Here is a 14,731-nt window from a genome sequence, read left to right on the forward strand (position 1 = left end):
TTGTCCAACGTTCTCTAATGCATATTTAAATTTATATGAATATGATACTTTAATTTTCGTGCATTTCATAGTGTAATGTTCCTGTTTACCCGTCGCATTTTATTTAATTTATTATATTTTTGTTTAATCGAAATTTATGGTCACTTTTGTGCTCGGTAAATGCTCATTTCGCAAATTATACTTCATATCTTGTAATTCTGAATGTGTTCAAGTTTAAATTACGAAGCTATCCAATGCGGATCCGAGATACAGGCAGAAACTATTTGATGAGCCTTGGCAATATTCTGAAAGTTTCCAGAAAATGCATTTTCTTAGAGTACGAAATTTTTTTCCAGAGGGACTGAGTTAATCTAGAAATACGGCTACGATGAAGGGAGTCAGTTCAAAATTTGCTTTATATTGAGCTCCTGCTCAGTGATATCGGTGATGTGTGTTACTCCGAATGATATAGGCGATCTGAGATGTTTCTAACGTGGTTAAGAAAATTTGCCTCATCTATGTTATTCTTGAGCTTTTCACTTTGTTGCGAGCTTGTTATTTCAATAGCGTATAAATTTCGTTTTGCTCTTAGTATGCCACTGTTATTGAAAAGTTTTCATACAAACCCATCGTGTTTTATTAGTGTTTTGAATAGCTTAAGATAATGGTGCATTGTGAAGCAGATGATTCATTTTGAAAATAAAGGACAGAATTTGAATGGTTTATGACAATCTCATCTTTTCTAGTGTTTCAAAAGATACACAATTGTTCTCATAAAAAATTTATTTAAAAAACATAAAGGAAAGTATTTCCCGAGAATGCTTCAATCAACTAAACTCATACAAGTAATACATACAGTTAAACTTTCATCACATAATAAAGCAAGGAGAGTGTTGAAAATTTCAACTCTCCTTAATTAACATAATGGCTTTATTAACAATGGTAGAATCTAAACAATTAAAAATTTCATTAAAGTTACATATTTTCGGGATTAAGTACAGAAAGTAATTATAAAATTCTACCAGCCTCTCTAGTACAATTGTAACTGTTTCTGGCTAGATAGCAAAGGTAGAGAAATCCATCTTCATCACGCTCTTCGTCAAGAAGTTCGCCCATAGTCAAACTGAAAATAGATACAAAATAAATTATATTAAATTTTAGGTTTTAAAGGTTACAAGAATTTTAATTGATCTTGCTGTTTACTTAAATCAGTAAGTAACTTAGGAGTTCAAGTTATGAAATGAGGCTGTTTCTTTTATGAAGCATTAAATGACTTCTTGGTTTATTATAAAGTGTTTCCAAATATTAAAGAAATCGTAAAAATAAATTGTTCACTTTATAATTTGATGGTATTTTCTTAAAAGTATACTCACTGAGACCGCACGAAGCTCAATGGCAACATATTGTTGAGTGCGTACGGGTTCATAATAGATTGAATACACTCAGAACCAAAGACAAGCTTATTAAAATTTATCAAAAACACTTCACAGCTCTGGTACTTCCCACAAAAACACGTACAGCTCTTCACGGTATCAGTGTAATCAGCAGGTTACACTACCAAGAACGTTAAACACAGCCCGATGCAAAACGAATCTAAAAGGACGGATACCCGTATCCTGAACGATATCTCCAGTACTGCGAATTCCTCTCTAAACTACAACCAAATTGTTGCTCTTTCCTGTCTTATACCGTTTTCCCGCAGCCGTCGAGAAATCTAGTAGAATCTAGTTTTGGCAACAAAAATTAGTTGCCAAAACAATCGCCAATTTGGCGATATCTTGTCAATTTCGCAGGATAGCCACTTACTAATAATTAAATAAACTTGGCCCGGCATTCTTAGTTTTCCAGCAAAATATCGCGTCTAAATTTTCCCCAGCATTACATAAAAAATATATAAATAGTTTTGGGGAAATTGATGTATGTACAAAATCATAACATTTTTATTGCACTCTAGAAGCTAGCTGCAACTAGATCATATCAATTAAACCGTCCATCCATACAGAATCCCTTACAAGCAAAGGATTAGAATAAAGACAGACGGGATAATTGCATGCATTTCAGAATATCTTCGGGGCATGCCTAATCGATGTCTACTGGAGAATCTACAGTAAGCTGCTTAAGTAAGCCTCTCGCAACCACAAAGACACGTCAAACGTATTATAAACTGCGGTAATTATTCTAGAAATGTTTCGTTAAACTATTCATACCTTGCCATGGCTTTCTGGATACTGGTGTTTTTTCTATCAACATCTTAACGTATCTTTCATGCAAATATCCCTTATTCCTTCTGTAAGTTAGAAACTAAAAGTTTTACTGTAACTTAAAAAATTAAATTTAATTACCGATGATTTAAAGTGCATATTAGAATATAGGAAGATATAAGTCACACACCATTCGTAATAGTGAACACAGATTTATTTAGGATTTTCGCTTAATGTTCCCACGCGCCAAACAATTTCATACAGGAAGATACACGCCAATGTTGCTTAGTGGCCAATCTTTTAAGTTAAATATCCTCTAATAAAAACGTTTTCTCAAGCAAGTATTGTCAAAAACTTTCTAGGTGTGTCATTCTATTTTATACTTTATTTATTGAAATAGCAAATCCAAGATGCATATATCTTAAAATCAGAAATATTTTAAATATTTACCGAAATCGTAATGAGCTGAAGACGAGAGAGTACACAGAAAATTGCTAGGTGAGTTAACGAAAAAGACAAAAATTTTAGCTATTAAACCAATTTAAAAAGGAAATTGAAACTATATAAATTGTCTATATAACATTGAGATTTTGCTGCCACATTTCTTCAGAAAGATCTTGATTGGTGATTAAGATTCCCATATCTAATTGGGGGGGGATTATCTATAGAACATCAGCAGCTATTGTTTTATTATGAATTTCTACAAGAGTAGATTTTTATATTTTTGAGAGTTTGAGATTCTCAAATCTTCCTCGTAAATACAAAAATTCAAAATAACTAATCCTCGGTTGCAATTCATAGTGTAACCTATATACAGGCTTCGTATAGCAACACAGAATCGAAAATCGATGCTGATCTTAAAGATTATGCGAACTTTATTATGATCCAAACAGTATTATTTCAAAAGTTTCGAATGATGAAAATCATTCCTACAAATAAACACGCAAATATATATTGATGAAGTCACGAAACTGATACGTAAAGTCTCACTCTGGTCGATTCCTAAACGATCCTTCAAATTTTGACCTCTAAAAAGTCTTAACTATTAAATCTCTTTGTACACTTTAGATAGTTTTATAAAAATTGCTAAGTACACCTGTTACCCAATTGCGTTAAATTTTATGTTACGGTTTTTATGTTCCATTTCAGCCTGAAGTTCACAAAATTTGAATTCCTATTTCTGAATTTGGGAAAGCATTGTACCCTTTTGACAAATATTTTGTTTCTAGATTTTTCTCAATTACTTTAATAATATTTGCAATGTAAATTTTTAAAGTACTTTTTTACAGTGCTAATAATGTTAAATGATAAATTTAATGATATTTGTCTACAGAGCTAAATTATGATTTCTTTGGACGATAAACCATTGTTAAATTACGTTCCAGCCGAGGTTAAATCGGCGACATTTCGCACATACCGAAATCAAGTTAATTTCTCACTAAACTTGAGCCAGACCCACTTCTCTTTCCAAAATAATTACTATTGCCAAATTGAAGGATGAGTTTGGGATAATCCCTTCAATTCAGTATTTGCCGACGTTTACATACACTATACGAGATTTAATTATTTGAAAAACAGTCTTTTCAGCTCTAGATTTGCTAAATGACATGTTCAAGCTTTCTGAGAAAATACAGATTATGTTTTGAATTCGACTGATGCAACTTTAGTCCACTTTTGAAATTGAATTGGATTTCTTTCTTTGATATTCAAAATACCATTTCCCCTTGATATTCAAATTGTCAGCAATAAAACCCAATTCTGTTTCTTTTTTGTTTGGCTGTATACTCTAGTCACGTAGAGTCATTAGGTTAATTGGAAGCAGAAAAGATAAAAAATATACAACCTCCTTCGTCGGGAATCGAACCACGGACCTCTTAAATACCGGCTCAGTGTGCAGAACCACTACACCACGAAGGCACGCTAGGGAAATGGGAGAAATACCTTATAACGTCACCCTGTTAAAACGATATGCCTCTTTTACGTATATCGTGCACTCAAATTACATTGTTCTTCAGAATCTTTACTTTCTCGTGAACTCAACTGTTTGAAAGTGGTTACCATTGATACAGAATTTTCTCTCACGGTCATATTTCAAAAAGATCAAATCACAGTAGCTTATAATTAAAGTACGCGTTACTCAGACGGTACAGGGGTTAGGGTCCGGTCCAAAGGGTCCGGTTTCGAATCCCGGAGAAGGCATGGTTGTATTTGTATGTTCCCTTTTAGGAGGCATAGGTGCCTCCATAATAAAGTGACCACCGCTTCTGGGCTTAGTAGTGGCTAACGTCTGTGGACGGTTCGGGCCCGCCACTGAAAAGATCCAAGTACTATTATTATCTTTAATAAATTAATTTAATTGAAATTTCAAATATTTAAAGTGAGAACTCGTACTTTAAACAGGATCAAACGATATGAAAGCAATTTTAAAATTCGCAGATTTATTTGCAAATCTGACCAGTGTTTCATTATTTCTGAACTCATGTAACTTGTTTCTGCAAGGTAAAAAGAAAAACTGAGAAAAATAATTTTAAAATTCTCTTACACGCAATAAATAAGATAACCAATATTGTTTTAAGACGTGAAAAAAGTAACATTAATTAACATTTATACCATATACATGTATATATATATCAAATTAGATTATTAATTTGATATAAATATTTATATCAAAATGAGATAAAGATGACGGATGGTTGCGAAAATGAGACAAGAGCTTCGAATCAGCAGTCTAAATAGTATTTGAATATGAAATATTGAGTACAATATTTAAAATATTAATCGATACTTGCAATATTGTATTAAGGTTTTGAAATGCATTGACATTTGTGTCAAATTCAGTTTAGAAAGCTGATGCCAATAACGTAAGCAATTTCATTTTAATTGCAACAGCATAATTGCAGCATTCTAAATGTCAAATTAAATTCATGAAATCATTTACAGCAAAATTTTGACCTTCGTACAATAATTTAATATAGTTTATAGCCTTCAACCCCAATTTCATCAAAAACATCAAGTTAACGAAATTAGATCGTACATAATGAATGAGAGATTAAATTAATTTTGTATAATATATTGCAAGATCTCATGTTGTATGGATAGAAATAGGTCTTACCTTGACTGAAGTATGCCATTTTTGCACAGAAGAAATAATGACGTATCAGGATGTAGAATCATCGTTTTCTTAATCTTGTGTATCAGTCCTCCAACCGTTAGATTTCGAGGCACAAGATACTTCTCCTTCTGAGCAGTAGGGGTCCTTGAATTTAAAACCCTTTCTAAGATAATCTAATGAGGGAAATAAGTAATGATAAACTACATAAGAACTTTAATACTAAGTTTTACGCGTCTTATTTATCTTTCAAAAAGGAGCATTCATTTCAATAACAATAACCTTTAAAATGTTTGAGCAGGTAATTATTTTTAATAAAATTACATATCATGATTGAGTTAGAATTTACAATATATTTTACTCTATGGAAATTATAAGAGGAAAAATAATTTAAAGTTTACTGCAAAGGTATTAATTTCTAATAAGCATCTATGTACACATTTAATTACTTAACGCCAAATAAATTTCATGTCAATTCTGAAAATAATGTTTGTTTATATTTTATTGCCAAGTAACCAACTTTCTGAAAAAATTTGAAATAAAAATAAATTAAAAATTTCAGATCACTATCAGAATATCAGTGAAGAAACATGGTTGGGCATTGTTTTCGAATGAAATTTACGAAATTAAATTCTGTCGAATATTTTATATACAAAGAAGTTTTGGACTATATATTTGTATATTATTTTAAGGTTATATTATTTCAATTTGGCAAATCACACGATGGCTGTCTGCCTAAGGCGAAGGAATCCTTTAGGAAAACTACGAACTCCTTACTTTGTATGAAAACTTGTTCACATTACACATGAGTAATAACATGGCACCCGATCGCCAGTTCTGTCACCTGGGTTCGGACCCTGATCGAATTACGAGCATTCAGCGGTCTTAACTATTCGGCAACTGGTCGGGTTACGAGTCACCCCCTCCCTATTTTAAGAAAGGTAGGTGTTCAATAATACTTTCAGAATGAGACATGAATATCAAGTCTTGATGAATTCAATTTCACATACATTTATAATTTATCTTTCAACTTTTATCAGTTCTAAAGTCAAATTATTAAAATGCCTTCCCTCAGAAACGGATATTCTACAGAATGGTTAGTTTCTATATTAAAAAATATACATGCTTAAATGGTTTGGTTTATACAATAGTTGATTTAAATTCTAGTTTTGTTCGAATTTAAATTCCAAGTGTGTGTAAATACATACAGTGGGTCTTTGAACAATTCAACGGGTAAGAAGTGCTCCCATCAGTTATTAAAAATGTATACACGACGATATTCGATTCTCCCAAATGTAAGCTTACTGTTGACCAAATACGTTTTACCAGGCATAAAAATAAGTATAAAGGAAAGTTAAGAAAATGCAGTTGTCTCCCGGTGAACCAGGGGTAGAGCCGCATCACTGATTAACATGATTCTGTCTAAAATAGCAAGAAGTTTAGACTAGAAGAGAAACACGCTAATGTGACAATCAAAACCGTAAAAAACAACCTTATATTTAGCGTAAAGGTTGTTTTTTACGGTTAACGCTAAATATAAGGTTGTTTTTTACGGTTTTGATTAGCAAGAAGTTTGTTTATCGCGGAACGGTGGAGGAATGACTGTCACGAATCATCAGTGTAGAATTAAACTATACGAAAAATATAAAAAGGAAGAAAAAAGTGTGTGGAATAATAGCAGAACATGTCTGGAAGATGAACTGCCAAGAATCAGAACTTTTTTTTTTTTTTTTTTTTGAGAGGAAGCAATTTAAACTCTGCGATATTTGTTCAATTGTATTGCATTGTCTTTCAGTGACAATTGCATTGTCTTTCAGTGCCACTTGCATAATAGTTTATTTTTACCTAACCTTTGTTTATTGAACGTTGCTTTTGTTTTGACTACTGATTTAATTTATGTAAACAAATAAATCTATTCTCCAAATTAAACTGCTGGAAAATATAAATGAATTGTTAATAGTATTTTTCTATAACTTATGCTATTAGTAATTCTATTTTGCGTTTTTTTTCTCTCCCCTAATATTAACTAGGATTTTGAATTAAGCGTGAAAGTCCTACACAAAAATTAAAAGGGCGTGGGTTTACTGTGATGAAAGTATGTAATATCGCTTCTCTTTAGCGACATCTAAATTTACCTTTTGCTACGATAAATCCTCTGTCAGCACCTCACTCCAATATTGTTTCATATCATGTATACCAATCATTATTAACATAGACAGAAAAGACTTATTTCAAGACTTAAGACATATTTAGGGCAACCAATGGTAAAACCGTTTAAGCATGAGCATATACTGTGAATCCATCGAATTCATCGACTGTGAATAAAGACGGTACTAGTTTCAACCCACTGCAATGATTTATCATTTGATACCTTATACAAGATGATTAAAAATTATTTTGCCAAAAACCAGGTAGGTTGAAGAAAATTTAAAAAAAGGTTTTGTAATCAAATGTGTCTGGGATGTAATCGAATCATTCTTTGAACTCGGGAATCATTCTTTGCACCTCCTTTATATATCTGATTCATTGATTAATGAAAAAGGCGAATGTGCAAGTGTTAAAGAAAGTAACGTACTTTTCATTGCTTTATTAAAATTCTACTTCTCAGAGTCTTTGAAAATTGAAAGTTAATCATTATATTTAAGTGTATTTCTAAAATTTCTCAATTAATTTCGCACCTTCCTAGCCTTTTACTTGAGACAAGTGCCTCAAGTGAAAGAATGAAAGAAGTACCTCACTTTTCTCATCCTTGTCCTTGCTCTGTTTCCTACATTTCCTTTTTAATTTTAGGGATGCTTCTGGCGTGCGCAGTTTACCGAATTTCTACAAACGGTCTCAAATTACAGAAACATTTATTGAAAAATATCTTAAAGGTGGAAGTAAGCGATTTAAAGTCAACGATTCAGACCTGAGTATAATTACAAATTTATATCTGAAGCACGAACACTTCCAAAATTTTACTGAAATTTCGTAACTTACTTCCAGTAAAAGGAGTCGTAACTGAGTTTATTATCGGCAGCACGCTCTAAATGATTTTTTACAGAAATATATGCGTCAGCGATGCTTATTGGCCACAGTTACATACCATTTTGCTTTTATCTCTTAAAGTATTCTTGTTTACAAAGTATTTTTAATGAAAGTTTTTAAAATGTGTCATTCTATTCCTGTTGAAATAACTAAAGGGATAAAATTCTTACGTTTAAAAAAAATTATATTACAATAGAAATGAGCTGATGACGAAAGTATGCTTTCTTGCAGTAAGTATCAAGATGGTGCAATCTAAAGAAAATTTGGCAATTGTTACCCTATAACCAAAAGGTTTGTAAATTGAAATACCTTTCTATTACACTTGCAAAATTTTAGATTTACTGAAGTTTCAACTTACGGGTACACTAGAAGGATACAACCTTCGAATCTCATCAGCCTCCTCCTTCCTGCATTCTAAAAGTAAAAAACAAGAATATTATTTTTTTCCATGTCAATAACTAGATTTATGTAAAAGAGTTCATGTCGGTAGTTTTTAAATATGTATTGGTTATCTGACATCCGCTTTTGATTTGGGTTCGATTCCAAGAGAATGGGCAGAATGCATAGGCGCTTTCGTTGTTCTTTCCGTGTACAACGTGCCAGCTCCCATTAGAAAGTTCTCAACGAAGGAATCGCCTTTAGGCAAATAGCCCTTGCCAGCTTTGCCATAATAACCAAATCGGCACACGCTGATACAATACGCACCACCGATTGGCGCCCTTAGCGATCAAAGAAACTGAAACTAGTTTCGTTGATTTCCGGGGGCACAATTATTTTTGGTAATCACGTTCAAAACAGCATCAAACAAATTGTTATTTTCTTTTTTCATGTGATGATTCAAGAGATTACGAGCAGCATTACGTTGTCGCATATTCCCCTATTTTGCTGATCATCAGGCGCTTTCCACCGTTTGGAACTCGAGATCGAAGTTGGAGAAAAAAGCCATCCACACGTCTCTTAGCCTCATTCCTCCACAAAAAAAGAAATAAAAATAATCTTTGTAGAAGAATTTGGTACAGTTCTAGAACTGTCTGTCAGTCACGAGCAATACGTTTGGCGATGTTTAGGCAGGTATCGGCCGACCAACAATTCCCAAGGTTACTATGCTCTTCCTTCCTAGGTTTGCTCTTCCCTGACGTCACATAGTCATGGACCTTATAGTAAGAGTATAAGGTAAGGGTATAAGTACCTAACTTATAGGAGTATAAGGCTCCTTTCTTATAAGGTCCATGCACATAATTTGGTGAAAAGCAACTATCCCTTACTCCCTTTGTGTCTTTCAGTTCTATACTTCAAGTGACGTCACTGTACTCGAGCGTTCGCAACAGCTTAACCTTGTTTGTTTATTGACCTTGCAAATACCCTTCAGTTTATCAGTTTCCCAAATTTTTAATCAAAATATTTCTTATATATTAACAAGCCTTTAAATTTCACATCGGTATAAAATTCGATTAGTTGGTTTGATTAAATAAAACAGTTGAGAGCTATTCTGTTAAGTGAAGGATGCCCTCGGGCCTAATCTTCCAGAAAAAAACTCAATCACATATGCGTTGCACATGGAAACAATCTCGAAAATGCTAATGCAGCCCAGCCTGTTCTCTGAAATACCGGTAATCCACAAGTAAACCACATCTTGCAATGTTTTGCGAAAGAGTTCTTTTTTGGAGGGGGGGGATTTTAAGGAGAGACGCCTTCGTGGAGGATTTTGTAAGCGAAACTGGCTCGTACAGACATTACACAAAGAGAAATCACGAAAATGACCATGCAGCCAGCCCGTTTGCCTACGGTTAACCCCGTTTGCCTACGGTTAAACCCAGGTCGGAACTACCAGGGTTCAGTGACTTAATCGCTCGGCCGCTGGTAAGCGCGAATGCTTTAGTCTTTAAAAGGCATTAAAGTCGCAAACATTCAGGGAAACATCGGATGACCATTATAAATTAATATTTAAGAAACGTTTTAAGGGATTTTTCAGACTTTATCGCCTATTGGCCTAGTTTAATCAAAACCGTTTAAAACGTACATAATCTCGTTTTAACACATTTTGGTTGCCGAAAAAAATGTATAAATATTTTTTTTAAATTCAGAATAAGCATTTTCAAAAGTAAATATGTAAGGAGTGCAGAGGCGTGCCGAGGTATTTTTTCACCCAAGGCAAAAAAGTAAATGCGCGCCCTTATATGTATTAAACAAAAATAAATGGGTACTTTTCCGTTTGGCCGGCGCAAATCTTGCCAAGCAGATTTTATTGGCGACAATATACAGTATACACATAAAAAATATTTAAAAAAAATGTTAGTTCTAAGAATTTTTTTTTTGAAGGCATAAAAATTTTAATATCGCTTAAAATTTTATAAAAAGCCAATAAATAAAGACAATAAATTTGTAAAAAGACATTAATTTAAGAATTTACTACGCTTTAATGGTTCAACATCCTGATTCGCGGGTTCATATCACGTGACCCCAAGCGATCTCATCTCACGTAAACTACTCTACAAAAATCTAATGCTTTCAGTAATTATCTACATTAATTTCAAGTTAAATCTTAATTTGGAACGCAAGTTTAAATGCAAGAAATATTTCAATTCGTACGAATAGCTTACTCAGAAATTATATAAAACCGCAGTGCTTTACTTCGCTAATGCATTCTCATTAGAATTGATGAATTTAACCCTTGACTTTACCTTTTTCATATTTTCGGCTTCAGGTAAAGCCTGTGATTGCATCCTGATTGACTTAATTACCGAAAATGGCCTTAGACATAAAACTGAACTATCTGATAAAAATTCTATGTAATTATATGCCACTATTGAAGAAACAATCAATCTGATAAGAAAAAGCTGCGACTTGTTTTGAAAATGAGGCGTAAAAGGTTACCAGCGAGAATATTCCGTTTGGCATCGGTTGTACCATTATTGGCGACTTTATCGCTTGCGCCGGCAAAACGGAAAAGTACCAATAAGGGTATTAATCAAAATTTCAAAATTCTTATAGCATAATTTTACCATAATTCTTAAAGTATATTTTAATCTCAGCTTTATAAATTCAGGAAAATAATATAGCCAATTATTTACAACTTTCAAATGAAAAGTATTAAAAAATTCCTTTTTGATAAATAAGAAAAAATATCGAAATGCACATTGCATTAATTTCCCGAGTTTCTTGCAATTCTTCCTGTTGTTTTATTAATTTTAGTTTACTAAAGCTTATTTCCCCTAATAATAACTGACAATTTTAAAACATAATTAAAGTAATTTTCGAATTCATATGGCCAATTTGGTGCACCTTCTAGCAATTCACCTGAGGCAAATACCTCACTTGCTTCACCCTTGTCCCGGCTCTGAAGGAGTGTATAATTCTTATTTATATATCTGCAGTTACAAAATATCTGCAAAAAATTAAGTTAAACAGAGTTCCGAAAATTTTAATGCATACAAGAATTTTTTTGACGTTCAATCAGCTCAGCATTTTTTATTGCTTTACAATTCGGAAAATAATCCAAGATTTTAAGTTTTTACCTTTAATTGTTACATTAATAATGCACAGTCGAATTTGATGAATCAAGACGGAAGTTGGTTGGCTGATATTTTTTGACACAAAACTCATGGGGTTTATGTTGTGCAAGACAAAAGGTTGTGCGATTCCTATACTTAAGATAATAGAAATGCAACACATGCACCATTCAGTGTCTACTCAGGAGTCGAAATTTAAGACAACATTACATATAGGTATAAAATAGCAAGCAATAAGATCAAACACATAAAATTCTTTTACGAAAAACCAGGATATAAAAACCATGAAATACAAATAGAAAATCTTTAGTTAAAAGATAAATTTCGATGATATGAATAAAACTAGATAAGAGTTAGATTAGAAACCCATATTGGATGCAGGGCATTCTAATAAAGAAGTAAAACTTTGTAGATTTCAAAAAGTTAAAAATGTTAAAATGTGGTTCTTTACCAACGAAATCTTTTGCTGAAATCTCACAAGTATTTGTCGTTTACTTTATGAAAAATAGAGCTAATAGCAAAGCAACGATCTCTGCAGTAAAGATGGTACAAGCGAGATGAAGTTTTCTTCTCTCAATAGTATTCTCGCACACGAAGGCAGAGCCGACGTGATCCTAGAACTTTGATCCATCTGTATACACTGTAACATAGACATTGTAATCCTGTCTATGCTCATAGAAAATCTGCTTGTACACGACATCACTTGTGCTATCTTTAGCTAAGCTGTAAAATAGGTTGAGAAGCTCAACGTGAACATCTTTCCGAGGAAGTATTTCCAAATACTTTACTGCTTGAACTTTCAGATCTTCCAAGTCATGAATCAAGACGAAAGAACAAAAACATATTTCCAGGTGACTGGTTTATTTTTGGTTTATTGAGATTACGGCAAAACACACTAGGGCTACCTGCTTAAGAGATGGTTTCGTGGAAGACTTTCTAAGGAAAACTGGCTCGTATACACGTTACACATGTGGAAAACAAAAAACACCCATGCGGCCAGTGCTTTTGCCTGGAATCGAGCCCAGGCAGGAAATACCAGTATTAGTGACTCCTTATTTCCAAGAGGGGGGGAAAAATCAATTTTGTGAGAAAAACGAGTTTTAATTTTACAGTTTGACCTTCATATTTACTTATGGAATTTTGAGCGATTGAAACTGTTGCATATTAAAGCATTATTTTAGATTTGGGGAAAATGCAGAATTGCCCACTGCTTGGCGCGTTTTTAAGAATTGCACATACTCGGTATCTATGTACACATCGACCTATTTTCACTTAAAAAAACATTCCAGAATTGCACAAAAATGGCATTGCGCACTCCCTTGACTTAATGCATGTACGCATTGACCTATTTTCACTTAAAAAGTCAAAGAAGATTGACAAAAATCCAGTTCTTCTTACTCTTGTAAAAAGCGCCAAATAGACGCCAATCAAATAAGTGGGCGATGCTGCACTTTAGCCTTAAATTTATTTATTAAAGCATTAGGAATTTTTTAACATTAAAATCCTGAAATATCACAAAACGTATACATTAAAATGATATCAATGATTTGTAATTTAAAGAATAAAATAAAGTAGTCGTCGAATTAAAACTAAATGAAAATTGTATTTTAAGATATTTCTAGCATTTAAATAAAATACTGAGGAAGTTTTTAGTATTAAAAAACAGAATCATAACAATTCTAAAATACACCAGTTTTAAGACTTGTTTTCTTTGATTTAAAATTAAATATTAGGATTAAATAATATTCTTCCTTACAGTTTTTTGCTTTTGATGGTTGAATTTTATACATTTAAGGAATTTTACGAAACATAGTTGCGCAGTTACATCATTTACTACACACAAAGCAAGTTATAAATTCCAGATAAAGCTTAAATATTTCAAGAAATATTTACAAAGCATTCTTACCGAACGTTTTACGTTTCTTGTACTTCCATTCAATTTTTACCTCAGAGGGAATATACGCTTCTTCGCTGATCACAGACTCACGGCTGCCACTTAGTGGCGATGTTGATGCTAAGGGACTGTGCACAGCATTCAATAAATAAGTAGGAGCAAGATGCAGACGTCTTGCGCTGCTATAACACGACACGTAAGACAGCTTCGGAAATTTGCGATAACCTCACAGAAGGAAAGAAAGAGCCTTGCTGACAAAGCAGCGAAACGCTGGTTAAAGGAAACACTCACTGCTTTCCTGACGTGTTTAAATTGAAAACCGATTATTTGATCAACCAATAGAAAGCGGCGACGTCGTTTGCAGATACAGATAAGATATGGAGGGAGAAAAAATATTACGGAAAAGTCTAATTTTAATCACTTGTTTTTCGCTAAAGAATAAACTTAAGTTTTTGTTAATTACTTTATGTAAGTTGTTTTCAAATTAGTTCCGCAGAACCCTGGGGTTAGGAGTTTTGCAAGTTAAAAAAAAATAATAATAATTTTGGAATAACATACGGATTGCAAAAAAAAAAGTGATTAAGTAAATAATTACTTTTTAGTCCAAAGGGGCTTTGTCCCCGGCGCGGACTATTGTTTTCGTTTCGCGGTTTTGCGTTGAAAACTTTAAAAGGCTGTATCAGTTTTCAAATCGTTGCCACCAAATACTATCGCCCTGTATTATATTTGAAGAAATTAAATAAAGAAGAATCTGCATAAATGTATGTATGTTTCTCGCATTGTGATAAAAAACAACGGTGCCTAGAGTTATCCAATTTTGAATGATGTAACCCTACTGTGAATATGGGCAAATTTCGAAAAACTTTAACGAATTTTTCATTAACAAACTCAACAATTTAAAAGCGAGCAATGGCCTCTAATTTTTTCTGCACGGGAAAAAAAAAAAAACAAAAACACTTTTTATCTCTAGTACGCTGAACTGTGTATCGGAAATTCTAAAGATAGGCTCATT

General features: G+C 33.0%; 1 protein-coding gene across 1 annotated transcript in view; it reads right to left on the reverse strand.

Moving 5' to 3' along the window:
* Positions 1 to 744: 744 nt before the first annotated feature.
* Positions 745 to 14,731, reverse strand: part of LOC118187966 (uncharacterized) — a 74,422-nt gene continuing 60,435 nt past the window's right edge. The window contains exons 2-5 of the mRNA XM_085810331.1: positions 13,732 to 13,944; positions 8,675 to 8,730; positions 5,293 to 5,465; positions 745 to 1,102 (exon numbers count right to left, since the gene is read on the reverse strand). Of these exons, the coding sequence (XP_085666457.1) occupies positions 988 to 1,102; positions 5,293 to 5,465; positions 8,675 to 8,730; positions 13,732 to 13,944 (557 nt within the window). The 3' untranslated portion in view covers positions 745 to 987. The remainder of the gene's footprint in view (positions 1,103 to 5,292; positions 5,466 to 8,674; positions 8,731 to 13,731; positions 13,945 to 14,731) is intronic.

This window comes from Stegodyphus dumicola, chromosome 1, assembly GCF_044657685.1.
Source record: "Stegodyphus dumicola isolate Sdum_Otavi_A_Nest chromosome 1, ASM4465768v1".
Taxonomy (NCBI): Eukaryota; Metazoa; Arthropoda; class Arachnida; order Araneae; family Eresidae; genus Stegodyphus; species Stegodyphus dumicola.